We start from the raw sequence: 26,994 nt of genomic DNA, 5'->3' as shown, positions 1-26,994 counted from the left end.
AGTATTTAAGCTTGCGTACGCCAGTCTAGACTCCTTCCGATGAGCTTAATTGCCCTTTTATCCAGTCCGTGTATAATTTCGATGAAAGAAATGCTCCGACATTTACACGAGTACAGTAGTACAGGAAACGCAATCTATTAATTAGTAGATCTTACAGATTTACAGAAATAAAATATGAATTTGAAACCAATTAAAAGATAATAGAAGATTTTTGTACGGATCCTTACATAGAGAATTTCATTACGAATCAGACGAATCTTTGATCGATAAAATAGATTGATAAGTGAAAATCAGCTAATCCGTTAATTAAGAACCGCGGTCGTGAGTCGCGAGGTTCTCAGCCTCTTTATAATCAAGATCAAGGTCGAGAAAATCGTCCACGAAGGAAACTCGTTGGTTACCCGCGGAGTCGAGCGGAAAGTTCGCGGGAGGACGCGGTTCGGAGCGTGTGCGCGGCTCGTAAGGCGGGCAGAAAGAGAAAGAGAGCGGGCAGATTCGTTGACGCGTGCACACAGGTGCGTGAAGAGCAAGGTGAATGCGCCTTGAAGACGGTGGAGCACCTTCAGTCGTATCTTCTTCCTCTTCCTATCGACACCGCGGACGGTGCATCGAGTTCTAGGCTGTATCGCGTGCCCAAACGTAGCTTCTCCCAGGAAACTCGTCTTTGATCCTCTCGAGCCTTCGTCAGCGCACGTATTCACCGAGGCTATCCTGCCTCGTAGTAGTCTTCGAGAAGATGAGCGGTAAGGAGCACGTTGCTCGCTCCTCGAAAGCGTGATTCAGCTTGAAACGTTCCCTTGTGCTCTGTGATCATTATTTTTACGGAATGCAACGAGGAACGTCGATTAATGAAAAGAACAAAGAAGCAGAAGCGTTGTCAAAGATTCTTTCAACCATTTTTGAATAGTTTTTGATTGTGAATTATAAGCAGAGATTGATAATTAATGAATATCCAGTGACGAGTTGATCGCGGACAAAGTTGCTTCGTGATTAATTAGCAGCGTTAATTGCTTGCCTCCGTCGATCGTCAAACATGTAAGCTTCCGTGTAAACGTGTTCCAGCGTTTGAAGATGTTTGAAAGGTTAATTTCGAGGATTGAAAATTAGACGAGACTTTGCGGTAATTGGAGTTTCTTGTGTCTTTCTGACGAATGGATCGAGGGCTTCGTAAGTGATGATTTCTGTGTACTGTTACGATCAAGAGAAACAGGATTGTGTTTGATAGAAAAACTTGGTCGACCCGACGAGATATGGGAGAGAAGCTTTACCATGGTCGTCGTGGCATCGTCGGCGATTACCGTAATTGAGGACTTTTCAAAGGATACGTTAGGAAGGTAAAATCACGTGGAGAATTTTCTCTTCTGCTTCATTACGCGTCCTACATGATTCTCTTCGTTATCTTCGAACTTCCTTAATCAACCATGACGCGTGCTCTAATCGAGTTATTTCAGAATGAAATATAAGTCGCATTATATTTTCTTTAAATTTCACATTAAATTATTATTAGAATATTCTAATTAAAATTCGTAAAAGAACAGTACACGCATTTCACTTTGATCCATTCTTTGCTGTAATAATCAACCAGCCATTTTGCGCTAAGAACATTAATGCCGGCTGTGCATAGCGATTTATTTATTAAATTGGTATGCCGTAAGTGTTATTTCACGATACTTTTATGTCATCAAATTGTAGCGGACTTTCTATGTACCTTTCGAAACCGGTGATTTGATATGCAACCGAGGTAATATATAATTTGCTAGTTAAAAGATTGCATGGAAATTCGCGATACTGTTAGGTACATTAGCGTAGCAAGCATAATCGTTCGCATTACCATAGAACCGTAACGCACGAACGTTTTCAGCTGTAAGGGGTTAAAGTCCTGCTCGAGTTACGCGAAATTACGTTGATGTCCAACGCGATGCGCCGAGTCTAACGGGCATGACGATCGGAATGATTCCAGAAAAAGCCTCGGTTTAAAGGCGCTCAGCAAGAAACGACATTATTTCACGGTATTGTTACCGTGTCGCGTCAACAATTTCCTCCTTCCAACGGTTCCAAAGCTGTCCGATCTTTTTCCTACCGAACAATTTTCACGCGAGACTTCTCCTTCGTCTCCTTCATTTCGTTTTAGTTACAGGCTGCTGGTTTAAATTACCGAGCTTCTTTCGTCTGGAATACCAGCAGCATCTAATCTTAAATTACCGGAAAGTTTCAGGGGGATGAAATCTGAGGGTAGATTGGATGGTCCAAGTTTTTATGATGATCTGTATTTTTTTTTTGTAGCTTCTGTTAATCATTATTATCATAATCGAAACTCAGGAAGAGGAGAACGTTTTTTAGGTCGGTGAAATTGGACGGGTCGTTTCTCCGTTGTCATTCGTCGAGCAACGATCGAAAGTACATTCGATCCTGCTTTTAGTCACGATCTCACCTGAAATCGCGAACGCGAGGGTCGTCGCGTGAACTTGGCCTCGTTCGTCAGCATCGAAATCTCTGTTTTCAACGTCGAATAGTATTCTTCCTCGCTCGAATTGAACAAGGAAACGATATTGATCGCTTGCAATTCGACTTTTCAACCGACTACCTGTTTCCTTAATCGCTGTCCTCCTTCGAAATCGACAGGTAACGGTGGACGAAAGAGTAATCGATCCATTCTCTTTGTTGAGCTCGTTTATTCCACGTTGTAGGTATATTTCACCTATTTAAATTTCAAAATTTCTCTGTTTAATAAAGGTTGAAAAAAGAAATACTCTAGAGTACAGCGAAGATGATTGTACCTCAAGAAAATTAAAATTAAAATTAAAATTTTATCGGTGATATTGGAATATTTCCTCATCCTCTTATTTAACCTCCATCCACTTCCATCGTTTCTCGACTGAAAGAAACGCGATTTATTGCGAACGATGTTCGACATTTAACGAGGAAAACATCAAAGATGGACTGAAATCGACGCTACGCGATGATTCGAGGGAGGGAGGAAAAGCACACGGTCAATTAAAGGAAGCATGCAGCCCGGAACGAACATTGCTCCGCGAAGCATCACAGCTTGCGGATGCATCCATGTAAAACCGAATATGCATGGCCTTCTTTTCATTAGTCTTCGTGCGTTCGTATCTCTTTTCATTTCCTGATAAAATGAATTAAATTCTAGAATGACATCCGTAGAAAAGAGTAATTTCTTTCATTAGCGAATAGAATCATACAAAATCGTCCATGAGAACCTGCACAGTGTGTAAAGGATTCTTCCCACATGGTATACCGGTCCTTCTGACCTTTCATGGACCTTCACCTACTCGATGAACTTCTCGAGCTTCCGCCTAAGAAACATATCGATGTACATCCACGTGTAATGCCGTAAGGTTTGCATTCCCTCGAATACATTCACGGAATACTGAGAAACGGTCGAAGAAATACGACTATAGTCCTCGAGCACGATTCGCTCGATTGCACTTATGACCTCTTTAGAATCGTCGCGAGAAGTGATCGGTACTCGACTTTTTTACGATGAAAGTGAAACGTACGAGCTGCTTGATTAGCCATCGGTGTAAAGGAAATGAACTTCCCTTGGATTGTCAATTAATTTCTTGATGGAATCTGTTTGCCTTTCGGTTCAATAATTATAATTCTTCTTCGGACCTTCGCAAAAATACCTCGATAACTTTTTATAAAATTGTGTACCATACGCACGAGAACGTTAATTTTCTAAAGGATGCATAGCAGAGTACAGAACATAAAGTAAAATAAGAGATTCGCGTTCGGGACACGTGTCCTTTTATTTTCGTTCTAGATTCGCGAAAAAGTCGGTGACCCCGGTACTTTGACCGTGGTCCCCAGTGATTTAAGTAGAAAGCTGCAGCATGACGTACGTAAAACAATTTTGGAGCTGCTTCTCTATTCAAATTTTCATTGTTCTCGTGCAATTTTGCAAATTTCCTTCCGATTGTTTCTAGTCAACGTTTAATCACTTTTCTGACGGACTGATGACACTGTGGAAACCTGGGATCCTAGATGGAACAAAAGTTGGGGATAGTAAATCTTTGGACCTTCTTTTGCCATCAATGGCGAGCATGAATAATACATGTATGTTACACGGACGCAAAAAAAAGGGGGGAGTGGTAAAGTTTGGTAGGAAGTCGATATGGTTTTCGGGGCACGTATTTTATACCTGAGGTAATCTGATTTTCTAGACCAGCCATGGAACTTCTTGGCTGGCATACTTGATCGAGCCACCTTCGCCGATCTCATGCGTTTTCGTTTATACGAGATTATTCCGCTTCTTTCTCGATTTTTGTAACCAGCGAATCACGATCGGGCTATCAGACTCTTCCTCTTTCGCTAGTTTCTTATCCCCTTCCGGTGTGGTATGCATCGACGGTAGAATCTAGCCTCATAAAATTACCGGTGATGATTTAACGCCTTTTTAAGATCTCGATAAGGTCGTTTCACCTCGACTACGAATCTCTAACTTTTTTCTTCGTCGTTTCTTTTACTCGAGCACATAATTCTCCGTTGACAGTATAATTTCGCGACCGTGGAATTTCGACGTTTCTTCCCATATTTATGTCGAATGAGACTGCGTTTCCTCGCCAGTGAGTTTTACCTGTCGAAGGAATTCAAGGTTCCCTGACGACAGAGATGATTGGCGGTTATTTAACACATTCCAGATCAGATTCTTTACAGAAAGTGTCTAATTTTAGAGATGCACGTCACTGTTATCCTTGCTATTACTTTCTGTTTATTTTTCTAATAAAATTTAGAAGAAATCCTATTTTTTTCTTTCTGTTATAATTTTCAGCTCAATAATTGAATGAAGATTTAGTCTCTTAAATTGAATTTCTTAATATATGCATTAATTAAATAATCTAAACTTAATCAAAATTAATTGTAAACATTCAAGGGTTAAACCATAAAGTACGTTCTGATGGGCCTTCGGAATTAGTTCGATCCAATTGCAATTATCTTAATAATTGCATCGAAGGTTACTTGCATACTTCGCTATATGCTAATGAAAGTGTTAACGAACAGTGCGTGTTGAGCACTTCCGGGAGATAAGTAGCTAGCGTGCTCGAGTAGTTGGAGAACAAGGGTAGTCTTTTAATCGAGTCTCCTTTCTTCTCTGTTAACCCTTTCGTGGCTCGAACAATAGGATCAAAGCTTGCTAATACGAGACAACGTTCAAAAGGATAGGTTTCACTGGAAGATCCTATTAATTCTTTTTTTATTTTGCAATAGCCTGCTTGTAGCGTTACATATTGCAATTAGAGCACAAACAGGTGCGATGAGGAAAAAAAATGGTGTCCTTTTTTATGTAATTCGAAGTTTTAAATTAATTTCTGTTCCGGAAGAGTTGGAAGGTAACAGGTGTTGCTCGGTGAGTTAATCGGAATTCGTTACAACATTTTAATCGTAATTAGATCATTTGAGTCTGCTTCTTTTTTACTTTCGAGAATTTTAAAACGTTTACAAAGCAAGGTAATTAGAGATGATGATAAAAATTAATGATTTTTAAAATAGAATATTTTTAGAATTTAAGATTACTTTCTCATTTAGCCTGCTAAATTCAGTTTCCATTCGCGTCGGAATATAAATTCTTCGCTCGTCTAATTATTTTTTTCTCGTTAATTATCAGTTTTTTCATTGCTCTTGCAACACGAATTCTCCAATGACGTAATCCAGACATTTTTATCCACGTTCACCTACCCATCCACACCCTCCGGAGATCGATTCTTCTGTACATCGCATTCGCTGCGTGGGTTGCGTGTATGAAATTCAAGCCCCAAAATATCGATCTCACTATTTAGTAACTCACTGATAAATAACAAACACCTATTCCCGGTAATTATAGAACAATTATACTCATAACAAAAGTTCAGACGATGAATCATTGAAAGAGCCATTATTTCCAATTATAAATAAATAATATTAGATATTATTTTTCCAATATATAAAAATTTTTTCTTTAAAGATTTGAGTATCTATTTTTAGTCGAAGCAATATTCGATAAATTTCATGATAGTAGTCGTCGCGATGCTTCACGACGCGCGTTTCAGGCGCCGTCGCAGTGACGACACGACGCCAAGCGTCGAGCCAGTGTATCCTGCGACATCGTCTGTACGGTCCAACCACGTGCTTCCGGTTCTTCGCGTTTCCAGATTTTCATCTGTGATGTATGTTCCCGTGAGTGATTCGCCCTTTTTACGCGATACGTGAATGTCCAAGGTTTGCAAGCGGACGATCGACAGAAAGTATGTAAATCCGTAGTCAATTATCCTTTAAATATGTATGATATAATCAAATATACATTGGCGTTTATTCTGCTTGATTTTACTTTAAAATTACAGGGATTTTTGTGCATTAATGATTCTTATCACAATTTTCTTATTTCTGCTGAGCAATTTTAAACACTCTTGGTATTATTTTCACTCTCCGGTAATGTTATACAATAAAGCGACGATAGTAAAATGCTATATGGATTCGGTTACGCTAGCTCAGCTTGTTACAAGAATTATCGAAGCACAAGAATGTCCATGAAAAAGACTGCGAAACATCGGGAATCGAATAGAAACTCGAGAATAGATTTCACCGTTTAATTTTCTTCGCGGCAGATACGCAGGATCGATGGAGCACGTTTAATCTTCTTTTCTCCAAACAAATGAATCAATCACCTGTGTACCCGTGATCACAAGAGGCTGTTAGACGTCTGTACGGTACATTAAGTGGAATGAAGGAAAGCTACGTATGTAAAACGGCGAAGTATCACGAGACCCGTGCTCATTGCGTAGATAAAATGTCTTAATGTTAATTTGTTTTAACGAACACGCGTTTGCGAGACGCCGTGCGCGTTGTTCTACTCTAAATAGCAAGTGTGATGTGATGCCTTGGCTTCCTGAAAGGTACGAACAATTTTTTTATGGAAATGATGCACCATTTCCATGCAACGATATTCGATTCGATTCTATTTCCCCACCGGTCCTCGAATCGAATTCCTCTCTTCTTGGAAACCGATTACTCCACAGATATATCGATCTTCACGATTTGAAATTGTTGAAAATTTTCCCGTCTGTTTTGGAGATTTTCTTTAAAGTGCTTTTCGAGAGATTTATCGGTGCCAAGGACCTCTCGGAGAGGCTTTTTCTGCTTCGTTCAATTCTGCTCGGGTATAAAGCTTCGGAAAATCGTGGCGAGCTACTTTCACGCTTTATCGACCACGTCGGGGTTGATTCGTACGCGAAACAATGGAGGGTGGTGAGGACTCGTCGGGAAGAAGGGGTGTAGGTCTCGATCTACCCCCAAGTGCAAGGCCACGTATGAAACGCGTCTTTGATGAACTTTGAATCGACGTCGCGAGGATAATTTTCAGCGGAGAACAATTCTTTCTTCGCGCAATCCGTAATTATTCCATTAGGTCAGTGAGAAAATGAATAATTTATAATTTAATTTGTCCGCTGTCATTTTCATAAATTAAATTGACATTTGATTTCAATTATAAGTAAAGAAATATTTCATACAAAAATTATTGAAAATACATAGACACATCTTTGTTATTTGAAAATTTCAAGCAATATGCAAATTTCATATTTCTCCATGGGAGTTCATCGAGCTTGATTGACACGGATCACCCTGTAGACAAACCCTCCCGAGTTGATCCCCGTTAAGACCTCGCTGCCAATGAAAAAATCCATGATCCGTACCCTGTATGGGTACGAGACTCGGTAAACAAAAGGATAGTGCGTCGATTGTGCTGGAGCGAATGGTGCACCATAATGCTGACGAATTACGTTGCTATTCTTCCTTGTACACGTACGAGATGGAACGACAGGTAATCTTACCGTGGTAACTTTTCCCTCTGATACAAATCCTACCATGAAGGATGAGATATTGCAAATATTCTTGAAGCATCAGTATACAAAATCAATAATCTGAATTCATTGCCGACGAGATATTTTGGAAGATCTGGTTGGATATAAAGCTTCGTGAAAAAGAATTATAAAGAATGAAACATAAATAAATACAAATATTGAAGATTAATCTTAGGAACAATACAAAACAGTGAAACTGGTATTGGGAATATCTCGATTATTAAAAATCGATGATACTTTAATATTTCTAATTACGTCCTCCTAGTAAACAACAGTTATCAATAGTCGTATAAAAGAGTCGTTTCATTACTTTTCTTCTCTCGTCGTTCGTTGAATAATGGAAACAGTATGCGGCCAGGTTTCGTGCACAGCCACTTTGCAAGATTGCTCAAGAAGTCGTCGAGCATTCCGACTTCATTCTGGCAAAGCATCTCGCATCTTCCCCTTCTCCATCTTATCGTCGATTGAGAAACAGCCTGACAATATGCTTCGCCATTTTTCTGCCTTCCCACGATTATACGCCTCCCACGCGTGTTCCCGACCTCTCTTTTCGCGATCGAACTTTACAAACGATCCAATGATAGAATCATCGACACGTTTCCATGTAATATCGCTCGATCTTTCGCGTGTGGAACATCCATAACTCGAGTATCTTGAATTTTTCTGAACCGTTGCCAAATTAAACTTTCCGAACAGACGTCGTTGATGTAAGTTCCCTTTCAGCGAATCGTGCAGCGATTAGCTTCGAAAAAAGCAATTTTTTAAAGATTCGATATGATTTATTTTGAAGCTCGTGCCAACGATAGCCAATTTATATTCAAAGCTCGCGATGTTTCAGCTTAACCCTTCCTACAGTCGGCGAAATCAGAAAATATACTCGTACGTTTTTAAAAAGTTTTCCATATGAAATCATAGAAATCCTTTATCCGCGCGAAACACGGTGGAAGCGCGTTAATCAAGTTTCTCAGGTAATCGTGTCGCATTTATTTAGTAACCGTTAAAGAAAAACCACTAAATCATCTGTCTGTGTGTGTGTGGATAAACGAGACTCTAGCACGGTGCATATATCGAGGAATCCGTGTCGATCGAAAACCAGGGAAAAACTTGTCACCGACTAGCTATCTGCTTGTGTAAACGAGCACCGGTACACCGTGTTCCCGGGTCAAAGGTGAGCCGGTTGAATACCTCCATTACCCGCTGGCTAATGACTTCTTTTCCTGCTGGTACGCGATGAAGAAAGCCTAGGTAGACTTGGTCATTCAGCCGAAAAGAGAGCGGATACGCTTTTGTGTATCGCTATCGCGACTCGTGCACGCAGGTAAACCTCTGGCCGAATCGAACCAGCCTAAGGGCGATGACCCAGATGGTCGTAAATATTCCGTGACTTGGGACCAGGAAAGTTATCCCTTAGGCAAGTAACGAACGGCAAGTTAATTATTTCAGCGACGCTCTACGGGGTGGTTGTCTGTGTGGGGTAGACAGTTTGCGATGTTCGATGCTTCCGGGTGTAAATCGTGCTGGTAGATTGGTGTACCTAGGGTGGCGATAAGGTATCAGGATGTGCTTGGTTCGGCAACGAAGTTGGAATCTTCGAGAGATGTTAAAAGAGGAATTGAATGCTTTGAAATAATGCAAAGGGAAGGAATTTGTGCTTGGAAAAGTTTGATCAATTCGTTGGTTGTTTCTGCTTAGTTCTCAATTAGCAAAAGCAATTTGGTCGGTCTTCTTTCCAAACGGCGATCCATTGCCAGAGACAGAGAAAAGGAGAAACGGCTTTTAATTCGAGGTTAAAAAACGTCTGGGTTTCAGAAAAGTGGAGATGTTCTTGTCGGAAAAGCGACACAAAGGGGAAGTTTGAAAATCTCTCGACTGCTTTTCAGAGGTCGTTCCCGTCTTTTCGATGCTGCTGCGCTTGATGCTGGTCCGCGATATCCTTTACTATCGGTGTTTCTCGGCTTCTCTTGCTTTCGTACTTCCGCCTTTCAATCGTCCAGACGGTACAGCGACATTATTCTGCGTGTGATTCCACTAGTTAAATTAACTGTCTAAATTAAAAAGATACCTTCTCATCAAAATTTCCACACTCTCGTCTCATTTTTCATAGTAACGAGTATAGAATTCATATTCATACTCTCGATGCAAATTTTCGAGATTCCAATCTCGAGCAGCATGTGCTCTTCCGTGCAAATTCCAAACTTCGTTACACACCGTAATTTCCTTATCTCATCGCTTACACTTTCAACAATGGTAACGAATAGTAAACACCGGTTAGTCTGGTCTGATGAAATTTCACAGCTTCGAGGGAATTACATTTCGCGATAAATGGAGAGAGGGAGGGACGAGTTTGGGCCCTGATCAGAAATTACTCGATCGCTATTTTGCCCTCCTTTTCCGGTTATCGGTCGTTCTCGACGCCTTCGTCCGCTTCGATTAACGTCCCTCACAGATTCTACGAAATTGAGTTTTCGTTCAGTCACGATTGTTTGTCGCCCCAGGCGTTGATAGATGTTAATTAAAAAGTGATAGACTTAATTCGTACGAAATTGAAAATGAGTGAAATTTGAAATTAAAGGTGTCACGTTTTATCCAATTAAAAAGGATCATAGATCCTTTTATTAAAAAATATTAAAGAATTATTTATTTATTAAAAATATTAAAGAATTAAGCACAGTCATTTTCCATGCGTATAAAAGTAAGAATCAAACGGTTTTAGTCGTTATTCATACCAAGCGATTAAAAAGCAATTAAATACCAGTCATTAGAGAAATAACACGTTACAGGAAACAGGAAAGGTTTGTAATAAACTCGACGATACTTCACTGTCGTACACGTTTATTGAAAATGATATTACCATCAATACATACGTTTACACGTAATTACTAACTAGACGGATTTCGATGATGACCGTAGACGAGCGTGAAATCTTAATATATAGAAACATCGTATACAAAATATAATAAATAACAGTCGTTTGATTTGCGAAGTCGAGGTTCGTTTACGGCAACTGGTACATTACGAACGGTAAATTGTCGGGGTTGTGCACGCAAATTTGATAGGTCGAAGAGGAAGATGGGGAACCGAGGGCATAATTAGCAACGTAATTACTACCGTAAGTTTGTGGCAGAATTGTGTACTGAGAAGCCGGTAAACAAGTCGTCGCTTGACCATTTGGAAGCTGATAAACCTGTACCATTTGCTGTCCACTGTTTGTAGCGAAATTATTCAACGTTCCATCGTTCTTCTGATGAATCGTGTAAGCGGGATGAACGGAAGGGTGACTTCCATCAGGTGCGTGTCTGAAATTTCCTACCACTGCGTGATGATGGTAGTCCTTCACCACTTTCGTACCGTGCGGATATCCCACTTTCACCCCCAATTTCTTGTGGGTATTCACGCTAACGAATTTCGTACCTCGCTGTAGATTAAAAACAATTTCAATTTAATTACCGGTGCTTCGATGAAAATTAGTCGAGGTTATTTGAAAAATTTCGAAACTTCTGCTCCGATTCGAATTGACAGCAGACCTTTGGTAGCAGCTTATTGAAATTCTTCGAACTGTTCAATCCATCGATTCGCGACGAGTCATTTGGAAGCAAAGTACTTACCGTGGCTGCGCGAGATTCACTATGGTTGTCCGACGTGTCAGCTTCCGGCGATTGAAGAGTAGCGGAACTTGGTCGGGGATCGGGAAAGTTTCTTAGCTCGGAGCTTCTTGAAACTTCCGACTGCTGTTGTTGCTCGGGTGCAGGATGTTGGAGCAACATGGCGTGTTGAAGATTTTCGAGTTTCGTTTGAGGAGATTCGAGCGGCGCTGAAGACACTTCCCGATACTCCGATGCTGGTTCTGTGGACACGGTTCCCTCGGGTAACATCTCTATATTTCGAAATTCCTGGTTCGAATTAAGGGCTGGATCCACGATCTGGTATTGTTGGTACGTTGGATACATATTCGCAGGATTCAAACCGAATAGGGTGTTGCTGGTGATCGGTTGTTGATTGTTGTCGCTTTGACGAACCTTTACGTTCTTTTCTGTGGAAGAAATTATTATTCGTGATTATTGAAATTCTAGTTACGCTTGAAGAGCCTTTATTTTCCCTTACCATCGAGGCCTTCCTCGGCTTCTCCACCTAGACTTCGCAAATCAATGACTGGCGAAACGTTCTCGTCTAAGGACGACTTCGTGGCCACAGCATCGAGTTTATCGCGTTTCTCGCTCTGCTCGCCAGCATTGGATTCGCTGGATCTCCTGTTCCGGCTATGTACTGGCTAAGAAAATTCATCGATTAATTAATTTTGTTCTTTTCATTCGAAATTTTATAGAAAATGTAATCGATGCGTTATGCGATATTCACCAAAGGAACATATTCGGACGAGTGCATTCCTGGAAGACCAACATCGCCAGAGTTTGGATGGCTATAATGAGTCCCGTATAATTGTGGTATCACCTGATAGTGTTGTAGTACAGGATACAATGCATTAGCAGGGATCTGATACGAGTCCGTGTAAACTGGGTGAAATTCTAAATGGTAATCCGCGGATTTCGGTTGTTGAGGGTGATCTTTATTCAAATGTTGCATAGTTTCATGGGGTTGAGTTATTATCGAATGATGTTGCGGCGGTTGGTATCCTGGCTGTACCATGATATCAGCCATCCCAATTCTCGTTAACACAGCAGCCACTGATAACTGAAACGAAATCGAATGAAATTTTTATTTAATTAAATCAACGCTGGTTAATCAGTGTTTTAATCCTTTAACTTTGGCACGGTTTTACCTTTCATTTTGAAAAAGAAAGATTCTTTCACTGATGCTCTAAGAAATGAGAAAGTGATAATTACATACCCTTGATTACGAGATATAACGATTATTTCATTCTTAAATTCACGCTTGTTTATTGTAACTTTCTCGTCGCGTTATGAAGATATAATTAATGATTTTTTATTCTTTAGAACATGCACTTGTAATTTAGTGGGCGAGTGTTTATTTTTATTTTATATGAACAATTTTCAAACTCACCACAAGTATCCATTTCGCCATCGTTATCTCGTTGTCAATCGTTCAGAGGTTCGATCGGAACTGCGATTCGCCTGTGAAAGGGCGCGTACATTAATCAACTCGAAATCGCTGATGCCACAAATTTCGTGCTTCACGCACCATTTTTTGTCAGGTCAACTTGTCGTGGCTTCGAGGAATGTGGCAAATTCGCCGAACGATTTTGTTTTTTTGGGTCAATTTGTCTTTCGAAATTGAATTTCACAAGTCTACGTGAATAAAACTTTACCTGGCTTTGTATTTTTCGTTATACTACCCGGGCTGTGAAAAGACAGGCTGCTTTTCTTATAGGAAATTTCTTTGTATTCAACAGAAATAACTTTTCATCTCATCGTACTTTATCTTGTCTTTATGGAACGTGCGGATTCATAATTCACACCCTCCCGAATCAAGAATCGCTTTCGAGCAAACTTTCGCCGCCATATGGGGGCGGAGTCGATAACGATTTGCCCTTTTATTCATAATCTTTTCCAGCATCGACGGCCTCTCGATTCTTGGCACGTTGAATATCAGACGATTTTTAGAGGAATATAAAGTAGCTGATTTGAGAGGGACGGTGGAAATATAGAGCTTACGATTTTATTTCAACCCTTGGTCATTTACAATAACGACTCTTTCGAAGTAAGCGAGAAATTTACGTTCAATCTTTTTTAATGTCGACTTAACTGTTTGAATCGTATTAAATGCAAAATTCGCTGCAGCCCAATGGTGAGGTGATAACTATGCTAAACGAAGCGTTTATGGGTTCATGAATTTTTGAAACGTAGAGAAATTTACATTTTATATAATTGAAACAATTAAGTGAATGCTGAGACGCTTTGGACACGAATTTATCTCTTTATTTCATAGTGGCGCACCTAACTAGTTCGCAGAATTGTTACTTTTTGGATATCTGGAGTATTTCAATGTTACACGGAAACGAACTTATTAGAGTCGGTTTAAATATTCACGTGCGAAAAGAGTAGTTTAGTAGGAGAATGGTAGATCAACGTCCGAATCATCTATCCATTCAGTATACCGGACAATCAGGGCATGTCAGCAGGGCCGCTGGCCTCGAAGTGCAACGAACTTGTAAAAACAAGGATTTCGCACATTCCTTTAGTCGGTTTTGCAATACTGCATATTATTTGATTGATTCATAATTCTAGCAAATCGGATCATGATATTAGCTTGTGTAATAAATTCCCGCGTTTTTTGTATTTGATTTTTTTCCCGCAATTTTGTATCTTGTTGGGTAAAGTATGTATTACAATGATATTGAAGTTATGAATATCCTGAATTTGATTCTTATATAAATAAAAGCAAGTCTTTTTCTTGCTCTACAAACCTATCTGCTTCAATTTTTCGAATTAATTAATTTCAATCAATTTTCAGGCTTCTGAAATGGAAGTTCCAGGAGGTAAAAAAATTCGTCTTTCGTCGTGGTCAAAAAGCGACATTTGTCACAAAGTAGCTTTTTGACCACGACGAAAGGCGAAATAGAGCAGACGTCGAAACTGAATTTTTTTGCCTCCTGGAACTTTCATTTCAGAAGCCTGAAAATTGATTAAAATTAATTAATTCGAAAAATTGAAGCAGAGCAAGAAAAAGACTTGCGAATGCATATATAGGTAAAAAAAAATAAAAAACAAGAAACGTGGAAATTTATTTCACAATCTAATACATTCGATGGAATTAGAGTTAGGCATTTCTGGAGCATAAATGATCATTTTGGCAATCGATTGAAATGTCTACGGTTACATTAGAAAATCATCGAACTATTTTGATATCGAAAGGTGGAGGCTGTAATTTTTTGTTTCTCCGGATGTTGTCCAGGTTGCGTATTCGGTACGTGATGCCGGCGGCGCACCTGACGCTGCGCGAGGAGGACGTGGTACGACTAACCTTGGAGTTCCTCCACAGCCGTGACCTACACATCTCGCAGCTTTCGTTGGAACGAGAGACAGGCGTGATAAACGGTCAGTACAGCGACGACGTGCTCTTCCTTCGTCAGCTGATCCTCGACGGACAATGGGACGACGTGTTGGAGTTCATTCAGCCGTTGGAGGCGTTGCCGGACTTCGACATGAGAAAGTTCACCTATTCGATTCTCAGGCACAAGTACGTCGAACTGTTGTGCATCAAATCCGAGGCGAACCTGAACGCAACAGGGACGAACGGAAGTGTGGACAACGCGGTGGAGGAAGTGGTGAAGGTGTTGAGCGATCTTGAAAAGGTTGCACCCTCCAAAGAGGAGTACAGCAGTTTGTGTCTTCTGTTGACGCTTCCACGGCTCACGGATCACCTGCAGTACAAGGACTGGAATCCTAGCAACGCGAGAGTCCAGTGTTTCCGGGAAGTGCATCTCCTGGTGGAAAAGTTTCTGCCAGGTGACAGAAAGAGCACCGATCCGGCTCATCCTGTCAGCTCGGCGAAGAACGATCGGCTGATACAACTGATAATTAAGGGGATTTTGTACGAGTCTTGCGTTAATTACTGCCAGGCCAAAGCTACTGGTTCCAAGGAGAGCGAACAGGTAATTGTTCACCCTCGTTCCGTCTTTCGTCCAATTAAAGAAGACCTTAATAAACGAAAAGCAATCTAACATCCGTGTTACTGTTACAGGTGGAGATGAATTTCTCCCGATTGTTGGACGGTTCCGTTGGCTTCAGTGATTCCGATTTAAGCCTGCTCTCTTGGCTGCAAAGTATACCACCGGAAACGTTCGCCGTGCCTTTCGCGCAACGTACGTTGAACGTGGACGTGGAAAGGCTGGAGAGACCATCGTTGGAGACTTCATGGACGGAGCATATGTTGATCACACCGATAAAACCGAAAACCTTCCCGCATTGCGCGATGCCGTTTACCAGGCCGCGATCAGCCGCCGACATGATGTCTCGCAGTTTAGTGCCGGCTTTAGAAGCTGGACTCGGACCAAGGAGTCCCGGTCCTAAAAATACGCCGATACCATCTGCGGCGCTAATGGCCCTGTCCACCGGTGATATAAACCCGATGTCAAGATCGTCTTTCGCGAGCTTTCATCTGACTGGTTTTAAGAACAACAAGTTAATGAACACCAGCGTGGATAGGCTCTTTGAGAACGAGGGTGACGTCTTCCTTAGTTCTAGTTACGCTGAATTTCAACAGCTGCCTTCTATACAAGAGACGACGACCAACAGTCAGCCGAAAGCTCCGCCGAGAACGAGAGGACAGTCGAAGAGTCCGGATGGTGAGTCTTCACGTTTCTATCTTACCTAGAAATAATATTACAAGCGTTAAATCTGACGTTGAAATTAACGAGCTTGTCTTCTGTCGAAGGTATCAAAGCGGATCCTTCCGCAGCGTCGACACCGGAGCGCAGAATCGGTGGCAGAGAATCTCCCGCGCCGTCAACAGCTAGGAGTTCCAGAAGAGATTCTTTAGCCGAGAAACCAACCGGGGTCGCGGCGAAGATCACAGAACCCTCGGTGATCCCTGGACGGCCTTCCATAGGCGGTGATCATCTGGAACAGAGCTACAATGGAGACCTGTTCAAAGAGTATCAAAAGCAAAAGCAGAGGCTGCAGGAGAAGTTCCAGCAGAGGGAAAGGGAGTGGGACGACTTAGTCAGACAACTGTCCGCACCGCTGCCGCCGCAGGTGGTGGATAATAGACTTCAGAACGATGGGTAAGTGAATCTGTTATTATTTCTGACACATTAATTTGAGACTGTTCCTAGGGATTTCTGTTCGTGGTAATGTACACTTGGGTGCAACGTAGGCTCTCCCTTGGTTCTTCTAAAACCAAAATCAATTGATTGAGAGGTTCCCCCTTCTATATTTATCCTTAATCCAAAAGAGCCTACACTGCACCCGTGTGTACCCTTAAACAATCCACAAAGGGTAACTCCAATCGTTATTTTCCTTTCTCCTTTATGAAGGGTTGCATCTATAAACCTGTTTGAAGAACAAAAGAGTATCGTTAGGGTATATTATTCAAGGCTTGAGAATGTCGATGAGTATCAGCATTGTGCGATCACGGAGAGAAGCTGGTACCGATGCCTCCCATTAACATTGGCTTGTTTTCCAGTTAATTACCGGCTCGATATAATCCAGCCAAACGCTATTGTTTTCCCTATAGCGTATCGCGTTCGTGCAGCAGTGCGATGCAGTCAATCAAACCGAATGGTTAGCTATATTCTCTAACAGATGGCAGCAAGGGAATGCCTTTCTCGCGCTTATTATGGTACTAAACCGCGAGCCGAGAATAACTTGCTCGGTCTAGACGGCAAGTTGGCGCCGATCGAAATAGCGATTCACGGCAGGCCGCGTTGAAAAAAGAATTAGTAGCATTATTTTAGTAGCTTGACAATGACCTCCGACTTCCGGCCTTTAGTTTGACGTTCCATTGGAACTATACAGAGTGTCTCGTTTTATATTTGAATAGTTCCTTTAAATAATTAAAATTGATATTGATTATATTTTTATTTGATATTGATCCTTTTACTTTTGACTGAAAGTGGTTTGCTTCCTTTTTATATTTTAATAGATTTTTAAAAAAATCAAAATTAAAATTGATTATATTTTTATTTGATATTGATGCTTTTGCATTTCAAATTTCCAAAACTTGAAGATACACCTTCTTTTAGGCGGGAAAATATTATTTTACTTCTGACTGAAAGTGGCTTACTTCTTTTTCTTTTTTTTCCTCGATTCTTTTGAAAGTTAGCTACCGTAACGAGTCTCTGTTTTCCCACGACTACGTACACCAACAGCTTCGCCAGGGACAAATCAGTAGTGGCAGGAAGTCATCCCTCGTGAGCGTCGCGCGAATTCCTTTTCGCGAACGAATAAACGGTCCCGGCTGTATCCTCGTAAATGTCGCGTAACGAGCTAAAATTACCGCCGCTTCAGAGATGTCAAGTGCAATGTATCTTTTCTGCCAAGGCATATCGGTCACATCCGGCGATAATCATTGAAACACCGTTTGATTTCAAAGTAGCAAATTTTGTCGCGAATCTGTTCCACTCTATCTTAAATTTCGAAACAAGATTATTATTTTGAAAATGCGAGTCCAACGTGTTAAAATAGAAATATAAAATCTAAAAAATTCCTAAATGATAGGGAGCTGGCTTACCGACACACACAACTTACCTGCTACTTTTATCAGGTGTATTACCTTATCTTTTATCGAACATTTTGCAACCTTCTCTGCGATTAGGTTTCATAACCCAAATAACTTTCAATGACGTCGAGTGGAAAGAGGTGGTTCACGGGTATCGGTAACGTTGAAGAAATGAAAGTGGAATTCAAGCACGGTTCATTGGCATCGACCGTTGACATTGTTCCACGGCCGGATACCGGATGTATGAGAATAGTAAGTACGTGCACGTTGTTACAGGGAAATCGTGACCATACACCATCGCCATTGGTTCTGTCCCATCGACGATTCTCGCTTCACGATTTCGTTATACATATTTATGTTCTCATTGTCTCATTCATGCTCATCGGTGCTGGGTCCTTCGTAAAACGCGAATGAACGTGCGGATTTCTGATGCGCGATTTAACGACCAGACGTATGAATTTTCACGTCTGTCAGATCGGATATTATCATTCGAATAAAGACACAAAAGGTCGTTCGAGTAATTATTTGGCCTCTCGTAAACACGTTTCACAATTGTCTTCGAATATTAACCTGAGGAAAAAGAAATCCACCTTGGGCTGCATCGGTATCCTTTTTTCCTTTATTGAATTTTATGAATGGTACATCGCGAAGTTTACATAGTTATTACACTGGCGTTTAATGAAACTTAACGACGTCGCGTTTAGTTGGAAATTCGTTTGAGCCTAATTAAATGCAGACGCAGATGGAGCAAAATACCAGACACTGCTGCTGTCTGAATGGTATTCGCAGTTCAAAAGGCTAATTATCCTCAACCGTTGGTAGACAAGGTTTAACTTATTCCAGAAGTGACAATGCAGTGGTTGCGGCAGCACAGGCCCGAGTATACGTGCATAAATATAAATCGAATTATAGAGGACATAATTAGTCGGGCTGTGAAGCAGGGAATTTATAGTTAACCCTTTGCGGATGAGACATTCCTGCGCTTAACATATTTATACAAGGAATATTACTCTCATTTTATTTTTCAAATTCTTTCGTTTCTTTTATGTTTATTGCTGTAGTCAATCGTGAAATTCAACCACGTAGAGATGATTCAGGGTTCTTATCACTACGATATCGTTCAGTCATTCGATCGGAAGGGTGAGATTGTACAATACTTCCAGGAGGTCTTACCTCGTCTCTTCAAGAGACATTCAAGTGACACGACCATTAAAAGAATCGATTGACGTATTCTCGATAACAGTTACAAGAACAACGAATCATCTTGCAGCTTTGTACATTTTACATCTTCCAAGGATGATAATGCAAAAACTCCGTTGATTTTCTTGTTGATTGAATGTATAAAAATGACAAAAAGTTCAACCGTGGTTAACAAGATTATTTTCTTTCAATAGTAACCATTTGTTGAGGTTCTAACGAGACTGGTTAGCAATCACTCTGACGCGTTCATGGTGTAAGTCGAAGAATTAGTGGTGACCAAAGGAGTTTCGAGTGTCTGGGCACTTCGTTAACCGCAAAATATGAGCGCATTTAAACAGCGAGATTTACGTTTCGTGTCCAGTGAAATAAGGGTGGTACGAAAGTCCTTGATCCTTCAGCAGGTTCAACAAACGAGGTCGTTCTCAATGATTCACTGCGTTCAATTTCTCGCCGGCGAATCCCTTTAAATGGCAACGTGCTACTGCAATTTTAGAGCTAGAGAAAAAGCAGCGATCGAGGATGATGTGTAAATACAGTGACGTTCATGGATACTACTATTTGTTGACCCTCGGACGGCGGACCATGGAGAGAGCTCCAATCTTAATTTAATTTTACACTGTTATTTTAAAAATAATTCTTTTAATATATGAAATTCTTTTATTTAAAAATGATACATTCAATTTTAGATTCAGGCTTCGCTGTTTAAGGGTTAACAAAGCTTAGAGTAGTAGAGCTTAGGAATATTAGAACTTAGAATAATAAAGCTTAGGAATATTAGAGCTTAGAATAATGTACATAGCTTAGGAATACTAGAGCTTAGAATAATATACCTTAGGGATACTAGAGCTTAGAATAATATACCTTAGGAATACTAGGGCATAGAATAATATAGCTTAGAAATACCAAATTTTAAAATAGCAAACTTTAGGAGTACTAAAACTTAGGGATACTAAAATTTTGAATGCTAAGCTTCGTTCTCTTTATTTTGAAAATTTCGAATCGTACCAAGAATCATTAGTTGCCAAAGGAGTTACACAAGCAACGAGTTAAACTTGTTAGACGACGGATTTAGCGTAGAAAGATGAAATTTTCGAGTGTCTCGGGTGCGCATTCCCGATTCGTTCGAGTTGTCGAGCGGTTGACACGCGATCGTCACGGACGTTGCTTTCTCTCAGAGGATCGACGACAGTTGCCAGTCATTCGAGGATTTTCTTGGCTCTGCAACTGCATTTTCTCGACTCCTCGGCTACGTTATGGCACCCAGCAGCAACTATCTTGTCCACCTACTTACTTGCGCGTAATTAGTACGCGTGACCGGCCGAGATTGGTCACAAACGTGGCTTTGTTCGAGGCTCGAGCGATCTGAACGGGATATCAAAAACGCACGTACATCTCGAATTAAACCGCCTCGTTACACCATCGAAGAATAGCAGGTGTTGTAAATGTTTACACGTGAAAAAGTACATCGGGAGTAGGTTAGTTTGCTTTCGTTCAAGGTGAATCGATTGCAGGTGCAGCTTTGTGGGATGAAATCGTCTCGTTCTTTCGCAATAGTTTCCTTGAAATAAAAACTTTATTAGTATAAGGTTTAATAAGAATCTTATCGAATCTAAGATAGTTCCCGTTTACACGTTTGACGAAGATAAATTCTATATAAAATCCAAAAGAATCCTTATCATAATCCTATTAATTTATCAAGTGCATCACAAAGATACTTATTCCGCAAGCAATTAAACATCACGTTCCAGATAATACATTTCAAAACATTCCCTTTCAAAATCCAAACCATGGTCAAAAGCCTGACTCGAACAGGTGCTCGATAAATCGAACTCTCTCTCAACAAAGCGTTCGCGAAATTTGTCTGGTCAGAAAGCAAACGTTCGAAGCACAAAGGATTAATGAATCGACAAACACAGAGAGCCATTGTATACCATTTATTTCGTAGGGGAGCTTTCAGTTCGCTCAGATAAATAAATTCGCGATACATTTCTTCGAATGTTCATTCGTGGCGAAATATAGAACACAGCTGATAGTTAGCAAAGGTTATTTAACCACTTGCGCTGGAAAAATACACCAAGACTTTTGTGATAGATGAATACCACCAGTTCGATATTACTCGAATGAAATAAAATTATTTTAATTATTCCGGTCGATAGGGAGACGTAACAGCTGATCGCGGGCGGGTAGTAGCGGCGCGCGAAGGGGAGCATATCCGCGGGAATCAAAGCGGCCTCTGATAGGTCGCGTCGATACGCTTTGTTATTACGAGCGGAGTCGGTCGACGCGACGTATACACGAGCAGTCGAGTCTAATGCCGCTGCCGGGCGAAATCGTAGCCGTGGCTTCGGCTCCCTCGATACTCGACGTCGGGCTTCCTCCGCAGCAGCATCGTATTCCCCCTGTTGCAACGTGCACCGTTCCATTCCGTCGCGATCTCGACATTCCGTTCGTTGCTCGATCACGCTCCCTAAATAAGAGCCTGTGACCACTTCGAAATTCCACCGCGGTCAAATCCTGTTCGAACTTCTTCGATCCTCTTCGAGGTTCACGGTGACGTTTTGTCGGAAACGCGGTCGCGTTACTCTCTGGTGTCACGGTCGACGCGAGATCGTGCCGAGATGAAAGTGTGAACGAGATACAGTGGATACATTTTCCTTGTGTTTTTCTGTGAAACATTTCGACGATGATTTATCACAAGCCGACTGTACCACGGTTTCGTATCGCCGAGCGTGTCAGCGTGGCGCCTACCAATCGGCCGATTTACACGAAACAGAGCAGCCATGGTAGCACGTGTAGTTTGAAGAGCGCCGGTTCCACGCCTCCGTGTGTCAATCGGTAAATTATTTTTTAAATAAATTCTCCCTTTAACCATTTCTTATTCATTTTATTCGCTAGAGATAGATGTAGATAAATTTTCATGTTATATAAAAGCCGACAAAATATTTGATTCCTATATTTCTTTTTATTCAAACGTATTTTTCCTGGTTTCAAAATATACAAATTTGTATATTTGAATGGGTAACCTTCCTGTGAACCATCTCCTCGTAGCTCGTTCATTTCGAATGCGACCCTCATTATGAACAGCTTCCGCTTCCAGTTCCCAGACACGCGTTAAACACATATCAATTCCAACGACGAGTGTCCACGAAAACGATAGATCCTCTGGTATATTGATTAGAAAAATAAATGTATTCATTTTATCGTTATTGGAAACAATGCATGTTTTATCGCGACACGATAAGTATACATGTATGTAACGGAACTCGACCATTACTTCCATAGGAACCGTTTAACATCAACATGAAAAATATTTATAAAACATGCGAGGTTTGATCACGCGACCGTTTGAAAAAAACGGGCCTTGTATGTTCTGTTACTTGTAAACATACGGAGAAATAACTTTGTAACGTTGAAATATTCTGTTTAAAATAATTGTTTATTTCCACCGAAAAAATTATGTTTTTCAAGGCTCAAACATTTTTGTTAATAAATAAAATAAGTAAGAAATGGCTTCGATCGTCGGCAGAAAAGCTCATTACAAAATTGTTGAAAAAATGACCTGCTGTTTAAGCGATTTATTGGGAGGGTATCCGTAATTAGTCACAGTTTCACGATCACCTTGTTACGCAATAAATAATGGACGAAAACAAACGTGTTCACGTGAAACGAGTTTAAAAGCTAACACCGGAGCGAACAACAAAGCGTGCATTCATCCACCGTGTGTAAAGGATGCGGGATACCTTGTTTCCATAAATCACGTCCTGCTTGAATAATGGGCCAGTGTTTTCGACGACCTTTCCTAACCCCATCGTCCCTTCTTCGATGATATTCTATAGGAAATCTTGATTGCCGGTGACCCTTTAAAAGCTTGCCAACACGGCAATGATGGCATCCTTCGCTGCCAAATGGCCACTTCAAACGAAGCGAAAATTTCCAGTAAATAATACGTGAATCGAACGTGTAATTTGTTTCATACACCGTTTACAATAATTTTTATAAAATTTCACCTGTAATACGCTGACGATAGGTATCACGATCATAAATGAAATTGATCGGTCGTTTTTCCCGGATGATTACAGTATAAAGCAACCTTTGGGAAGCAAAGGACCATCACCTGTTCACACGAGCACCCCTGCTAGGTCTGGTATCCAGTCACCGAAACCTGTGATCAATGGATCTGAACCTATGGTGTAAGTATATTTCTTTGTAACGTAAACTCAGCTAAGAATACCTGACGAGTCTGCTACCAGCGAAAATCAAACTAACACCAGCCGAGCTACTAATATGAATTTAAACAATGTTTGCAGGAGACAGAACTCGGCGTTGGGCAACGCGTTCGATCCCAGAGTGCAGGAGAGTCATTACGACGTCGTCAAGCCGATAAAGGTAAGTAAATAAAATCACCTACAATTACTTTTTTACCAGACTTTTTGCTTATTCAGTATTTACGACGTTTGCACTGTCTATCATCGCGTTTCCCTTTCGTCAGTTATTTTTAACTATTTATATCTTTGAAATGAGAATGAGGCATCCTCGCGTTTCATTCACACTTATCCTCTTATCAAGAGTGTAACATTGCAAAACATTATGATAAGAAACGTTATACGTTTCAGAAGTGAATAGTAAATGTACCATGTTAGACGGAAGTTGGTAATTTCTAACTAATAGTTGATAATAGTAAACTACATAAAATAGTGAACTAGATGATCAAAGAATCGAATATCAACGTGCTGCTTTCTACTTGTCTTTCCTTATTACCGGAGTCGCCCGTGTAAACCCGTGACCCGTTTACGGTTACGCTCATAATGCACCGGTGAAACTGGCCGAACAACAATTTCCACGAATAGTTGCAAGTATTTCCATTAAACGTGGACCCGGTAATTCGAACGAGCTAAAAATTTCATTCCTCGATTATTTTCCGCTACCGGATATTCAACTGTTCCCTCAATTTATCATGCACCGTAAATGTCACCGATGATTTTTAACTCGCCGTTCCGTCATGGCGTATTAATGATCGTTGGGTTCGGTGAAAGTGTTTATTAAGGTGAAAACTTCGGAAAATTATGCTGTCGAGAAACGGTATGGGGCCGGAGAAACCCGATTCGACTTTAATACCGGTGATCGTCGATTGGTTAATCGAGAAATTGCCAATTAAATGCGTTAATTAACGTAGTTAGCAGTTGCTCGCATAACTCCTCTTGTCTTCGATCAACTATATCGATTCCTTTTCCGGAAAGTTTCTGATGACGTAACTTACACGAGTTTTAACTCTTTCGAAGAAACTCGGACACGAAAACGTTGCGTTTTCGTGATTGCGGAAGTGTTTTAATAACGGTGACGTCAGGTGATTTTACAGCGGATTACTTTTACAATCTTATCGCCCGTTGTTTAGAAAATTTAACATTAATAAAACTTGGAATTTATGGATAACCTCGATGATAGTTTAAGCAGTGAAAACGTCCATGCGTAGTCAGACATTATAATTGCAATTATTGAGAATACGATCGTTCCATTTTTTTTTTAATTTTAGCTTTCTCCTTGATACTTTTGCGTGATATTAAATTTATTAAAAATGAAATTGGAGAAATTTCTTTTTATTTTATTACTGCACTGAAAGTGTTTCATTCGCGCCGCGAATTATCCACGTTCGATCGTCCTAGTATCACATTGCACACGGGATTAGTCATCTCGATTCTAGAATCGCGATGTCAATAAGATTCGATTACGCAAGCCGTGCATTTCATGGAACTGCGGCAAAGTGAGGCCAGGTGCGCGTCCAGGTGTCCATTGGGAAGAGCATACAGCGCGATTTCGATTCCATGCTACGTGATCGTCGTGATCGCCAACAGCTGTTGCCAACATTGTCTCTCTATGGTCGTATCGATAGGTCGTGGCCTGTTTTGTCCTGTTTCCAGTATCGCGGACGAGCCGAGTCGATCGATCCGTATTAGTTGCACTTGGCGCAGAATTCTTATGAAATCGGTAAATATGCTTCGAAGAGGATAAACAGTGAGGTGTGGAAATATCTGACTACCACGTTACACGAAAATTGTATTTTTTTTTTCTATGCTTCAAAAACCACAAATCGCGTGTTTTGAGTTTCATCAATTTATCTTTGATCGCGTGTTGTCATCCTTCCGGTGCGGTTAGTTTCGCGTAGCCGCAGACAAAGCTCTCTAAAATCGTATTAATCATTAATCTCTACGTCGCAGAAACTATAAATCAATGCAAAAGCGATCGATCTGTATCTAATCAAAGATCCAATAATCGAATGAAACTAAAAAATAGAATCCTGACATCAGTTTTTCTTCTTGTTTATTTTTTAATTGCAAGAGACGAACGTATTATTAGCTAACCACGACAAGGTTTGCTCGCCTACACTTGAAATTCTAATGTTCATTCCCTCGCATCTTTGGATTATGTTACACGGTGACGCAGTTCGCGATGCAAATCGAGATGGACGGTCGTACAATTAAAAGATGCGCAAACGAAAATGGCCGTTTCGCGTAGGAGAACGCGATTTTCCGAGACTTTTGCCGAGCTGCAAATTCGTCGATGACTCGTATGACAAATTCAAATTTCAATACCGATGACGTTAACCAGCTGAAGAATTAACAACTCCAATTGAATATATCCATTCTGCGTGACGTTTGTCTTTGGTGAACCACAAGAAATTGCCTTTTCGGTTAAATTTTCTTTAACAGAGCGTGACTTGGTTATTTTCAAGGGAAAACTTGTGGATTCCATTACAAATCGTCGGATTATTGTCACGGTTCGTTCTCGTTGGAAACAAGACACCTGCAAACGTGTCACTTTTCCGAAAGGGTACACCTTTTCCAAGCTGAATTAACAGCACGATACACCTTCGTCCGTCAAGGTAAACTGGAATCGACGACCATGTGGGTGTCAAGAAGCCTAGTAACTCAGTAGTGACACGTGCTCGTTATTATAACAGAGTTTACTCTGCAATTACGCTGGCAATAATTCATTTTCTAATCAACGAAGTTTCGCGTTGATATCATAATATTTCACGATACTCGGATTTGCATGAATTTATTAAAGCCAACGAAATTCTTCAGTTCCCTAATGGAAATGTTTCCTAAACATTTTGCAATCTTTAATTATTTTCAAAAATATTAAAATAATTCCCAGGGAAATATTCTTGGCGAAATTGATCAAAGCGATAGCTTTTATATTTCTAAAATTGTCTAATATTAATTTAAGGCAAAGTTTAGTATATTTTTTTGACATATTATTGAAATGAAAATTTAAGAAAAATTTTCTATTTTCTTTTGATATTGAACAGTCTATCGCGTGTATATAGAACGCGAAAGAGAGTTGCAGCTCCATCTCGTTGCGCGTATGTAAGTCTATGTCAGCAAATACTCTATTACCCGCTTATGATTCAGGTATTAATTAATTTCATCAACACCTGAAACTGGAAATGGAAGTTACCGACGAAGTGTGCAGGTTCCGCAAATAAAACCGCTGAGCACAAACTTATGTTTGTACATTCCTAATTGTACTTTTCCGCGGAACTGCTTCTGGAAAATTTTATTTTACAATCGTTTTAACGTTCAAATTGCCACGCGCTTTAAAACACAATAACAGAACGTTACGTTTGCCACAATCGACCATGACTCACCGACGTTTTTCGTTCTCAGTAATGATCAACAAACATCCTTTTTTTTCCTCCGGTTTGTCTGTTAAAGGCAAAGGCTTAGCCAGAATACCAAACGCGAAGCGCAAAAAATATACCAGTGATTTCATCGTTGTACCAAGAATACAGATCAACTTTTCT

General features: G+C 40.5%; 3 protein-coding genes across 8 annotated transcripts in view; 1 reads left to right on the top strand and 2 right to left on the bottom strand.

The window, feature by feature from the left end:
- LOC114880228 (WD repeat-containing protein 47) overlaps positions 1 to 26,994 on the top strand; it is a 59,592-nt gene that overhangs the window by 3,395 nt on the left and 29,203 nt on the right. For 2 of the 5 annotated variants that reach the window (XM_029196038.2, XM_029196029.2), the window contains exons 1-6: positions 1,255 to 1,334; positions 14,727 to 15,426; positions 15,516 to 16,119; positions 16,209 to 16,557; positions 23,273 to 23,383; positions 23,501 to 23,579. In XM_029196038.2, the coding sequence (XP_029051871.1) occupies positions 1,270 to 1,334; positions 14,727 to 15,426; positions 15,516 to 16,119; positions 16,209 to 16,557; positions 23,273 to 23,383; positions 23,501 to 23,579 (1,908 nt within the window). In that variant the 5' untranslated portion in view covers positions 1,255 to 1,269. Of the gene's footprint in view, positions 1 to 1,254; positions 1,335 to 6,195; positions 6,246 to 14,726; positions 15,427 to 15,515; positions 16,120 to 16,208; positions 16,558 to 23,272; positions 23,384 to 23,500; positions 23,580 to 26,994 lie in introns of those variants that run through there. The other 3 variants (XM_029196056.2, XM_029196064.2, XM_029196047.2) reach the window with 2 other exon arrangements.
- Positions 10,675 to 12,961, bottom strand: LOC114880293. The gene is made up of 5 exons (XM_029196159.2): positions 12,876 to 12,961; positions 12,213 to 12,545; positions 11,961 to 12,126; positions 11,465 to 11,889; positions 10,675 to 11,274 (listed from the first exon to the last, which is right to left on the bottom strand). Exons 1-5 carry the CDS (start codon positions 12,894 to 12,896, stop codon positions 10,855 to 10,857), a joined length of 1,365 nt encoding a protein of 454 aa, XP_029051992.1. The 5' UTR covers positions 12,897 to 12,961; the 3' UTR covers positions 10,675 to 10,854.
- LOC114880306 lies at positions 20,167 to 23,282 on the bottom strand. 2 transcript variants are annotated; one of them, XM_029196183.2, is made up of 3 exons: positions 23,201 to 23,282; positions 22,934 to 23,105; positions 20,167 to 20,751 (listed from the first exon to the last, which is right to left on the bottom strand). In XM_029196183.2, exons 1-3 carry the CDS (start codon positions 23,231 to 23,233, stop codon positions 20,522 to 20,524), a joined length of 435 nt encoding a protein of 144 aa, XP_029052016.2. In that variant the 5' UTR covers positions 23,234 to 23,282; the 3' UTR covers positions 20,167 to 20,521. The 2 variants fall into 2 exon arrangements, with proteins under 2 accessions (XP_029052016.2, XP_046141734.1); XM_046285778.1 differs by lacking the exon at positions 20,167 to 20,751 and adding an exon at positions 22,139 to 22,355.

This window comes from Osmia bicornis, chromosome 5 (genome assembly GCF_907164935.1).
Source record: "Osmia bicornis bicornis chromosome 5, iOsmBic2.1, whole genome shotgun sequence".
Classification (NCBI taxonomy): Eukaryota; Metazoa; Arthropoda; class Insecta; order Hymenoptera; family Megachilidae; genus Osmia; species Osmia bicornis.
Note: the sequence above shows the minus strand (reverse complement) of the source record. Positions and strands in the feature narration are given on the sequence as shown.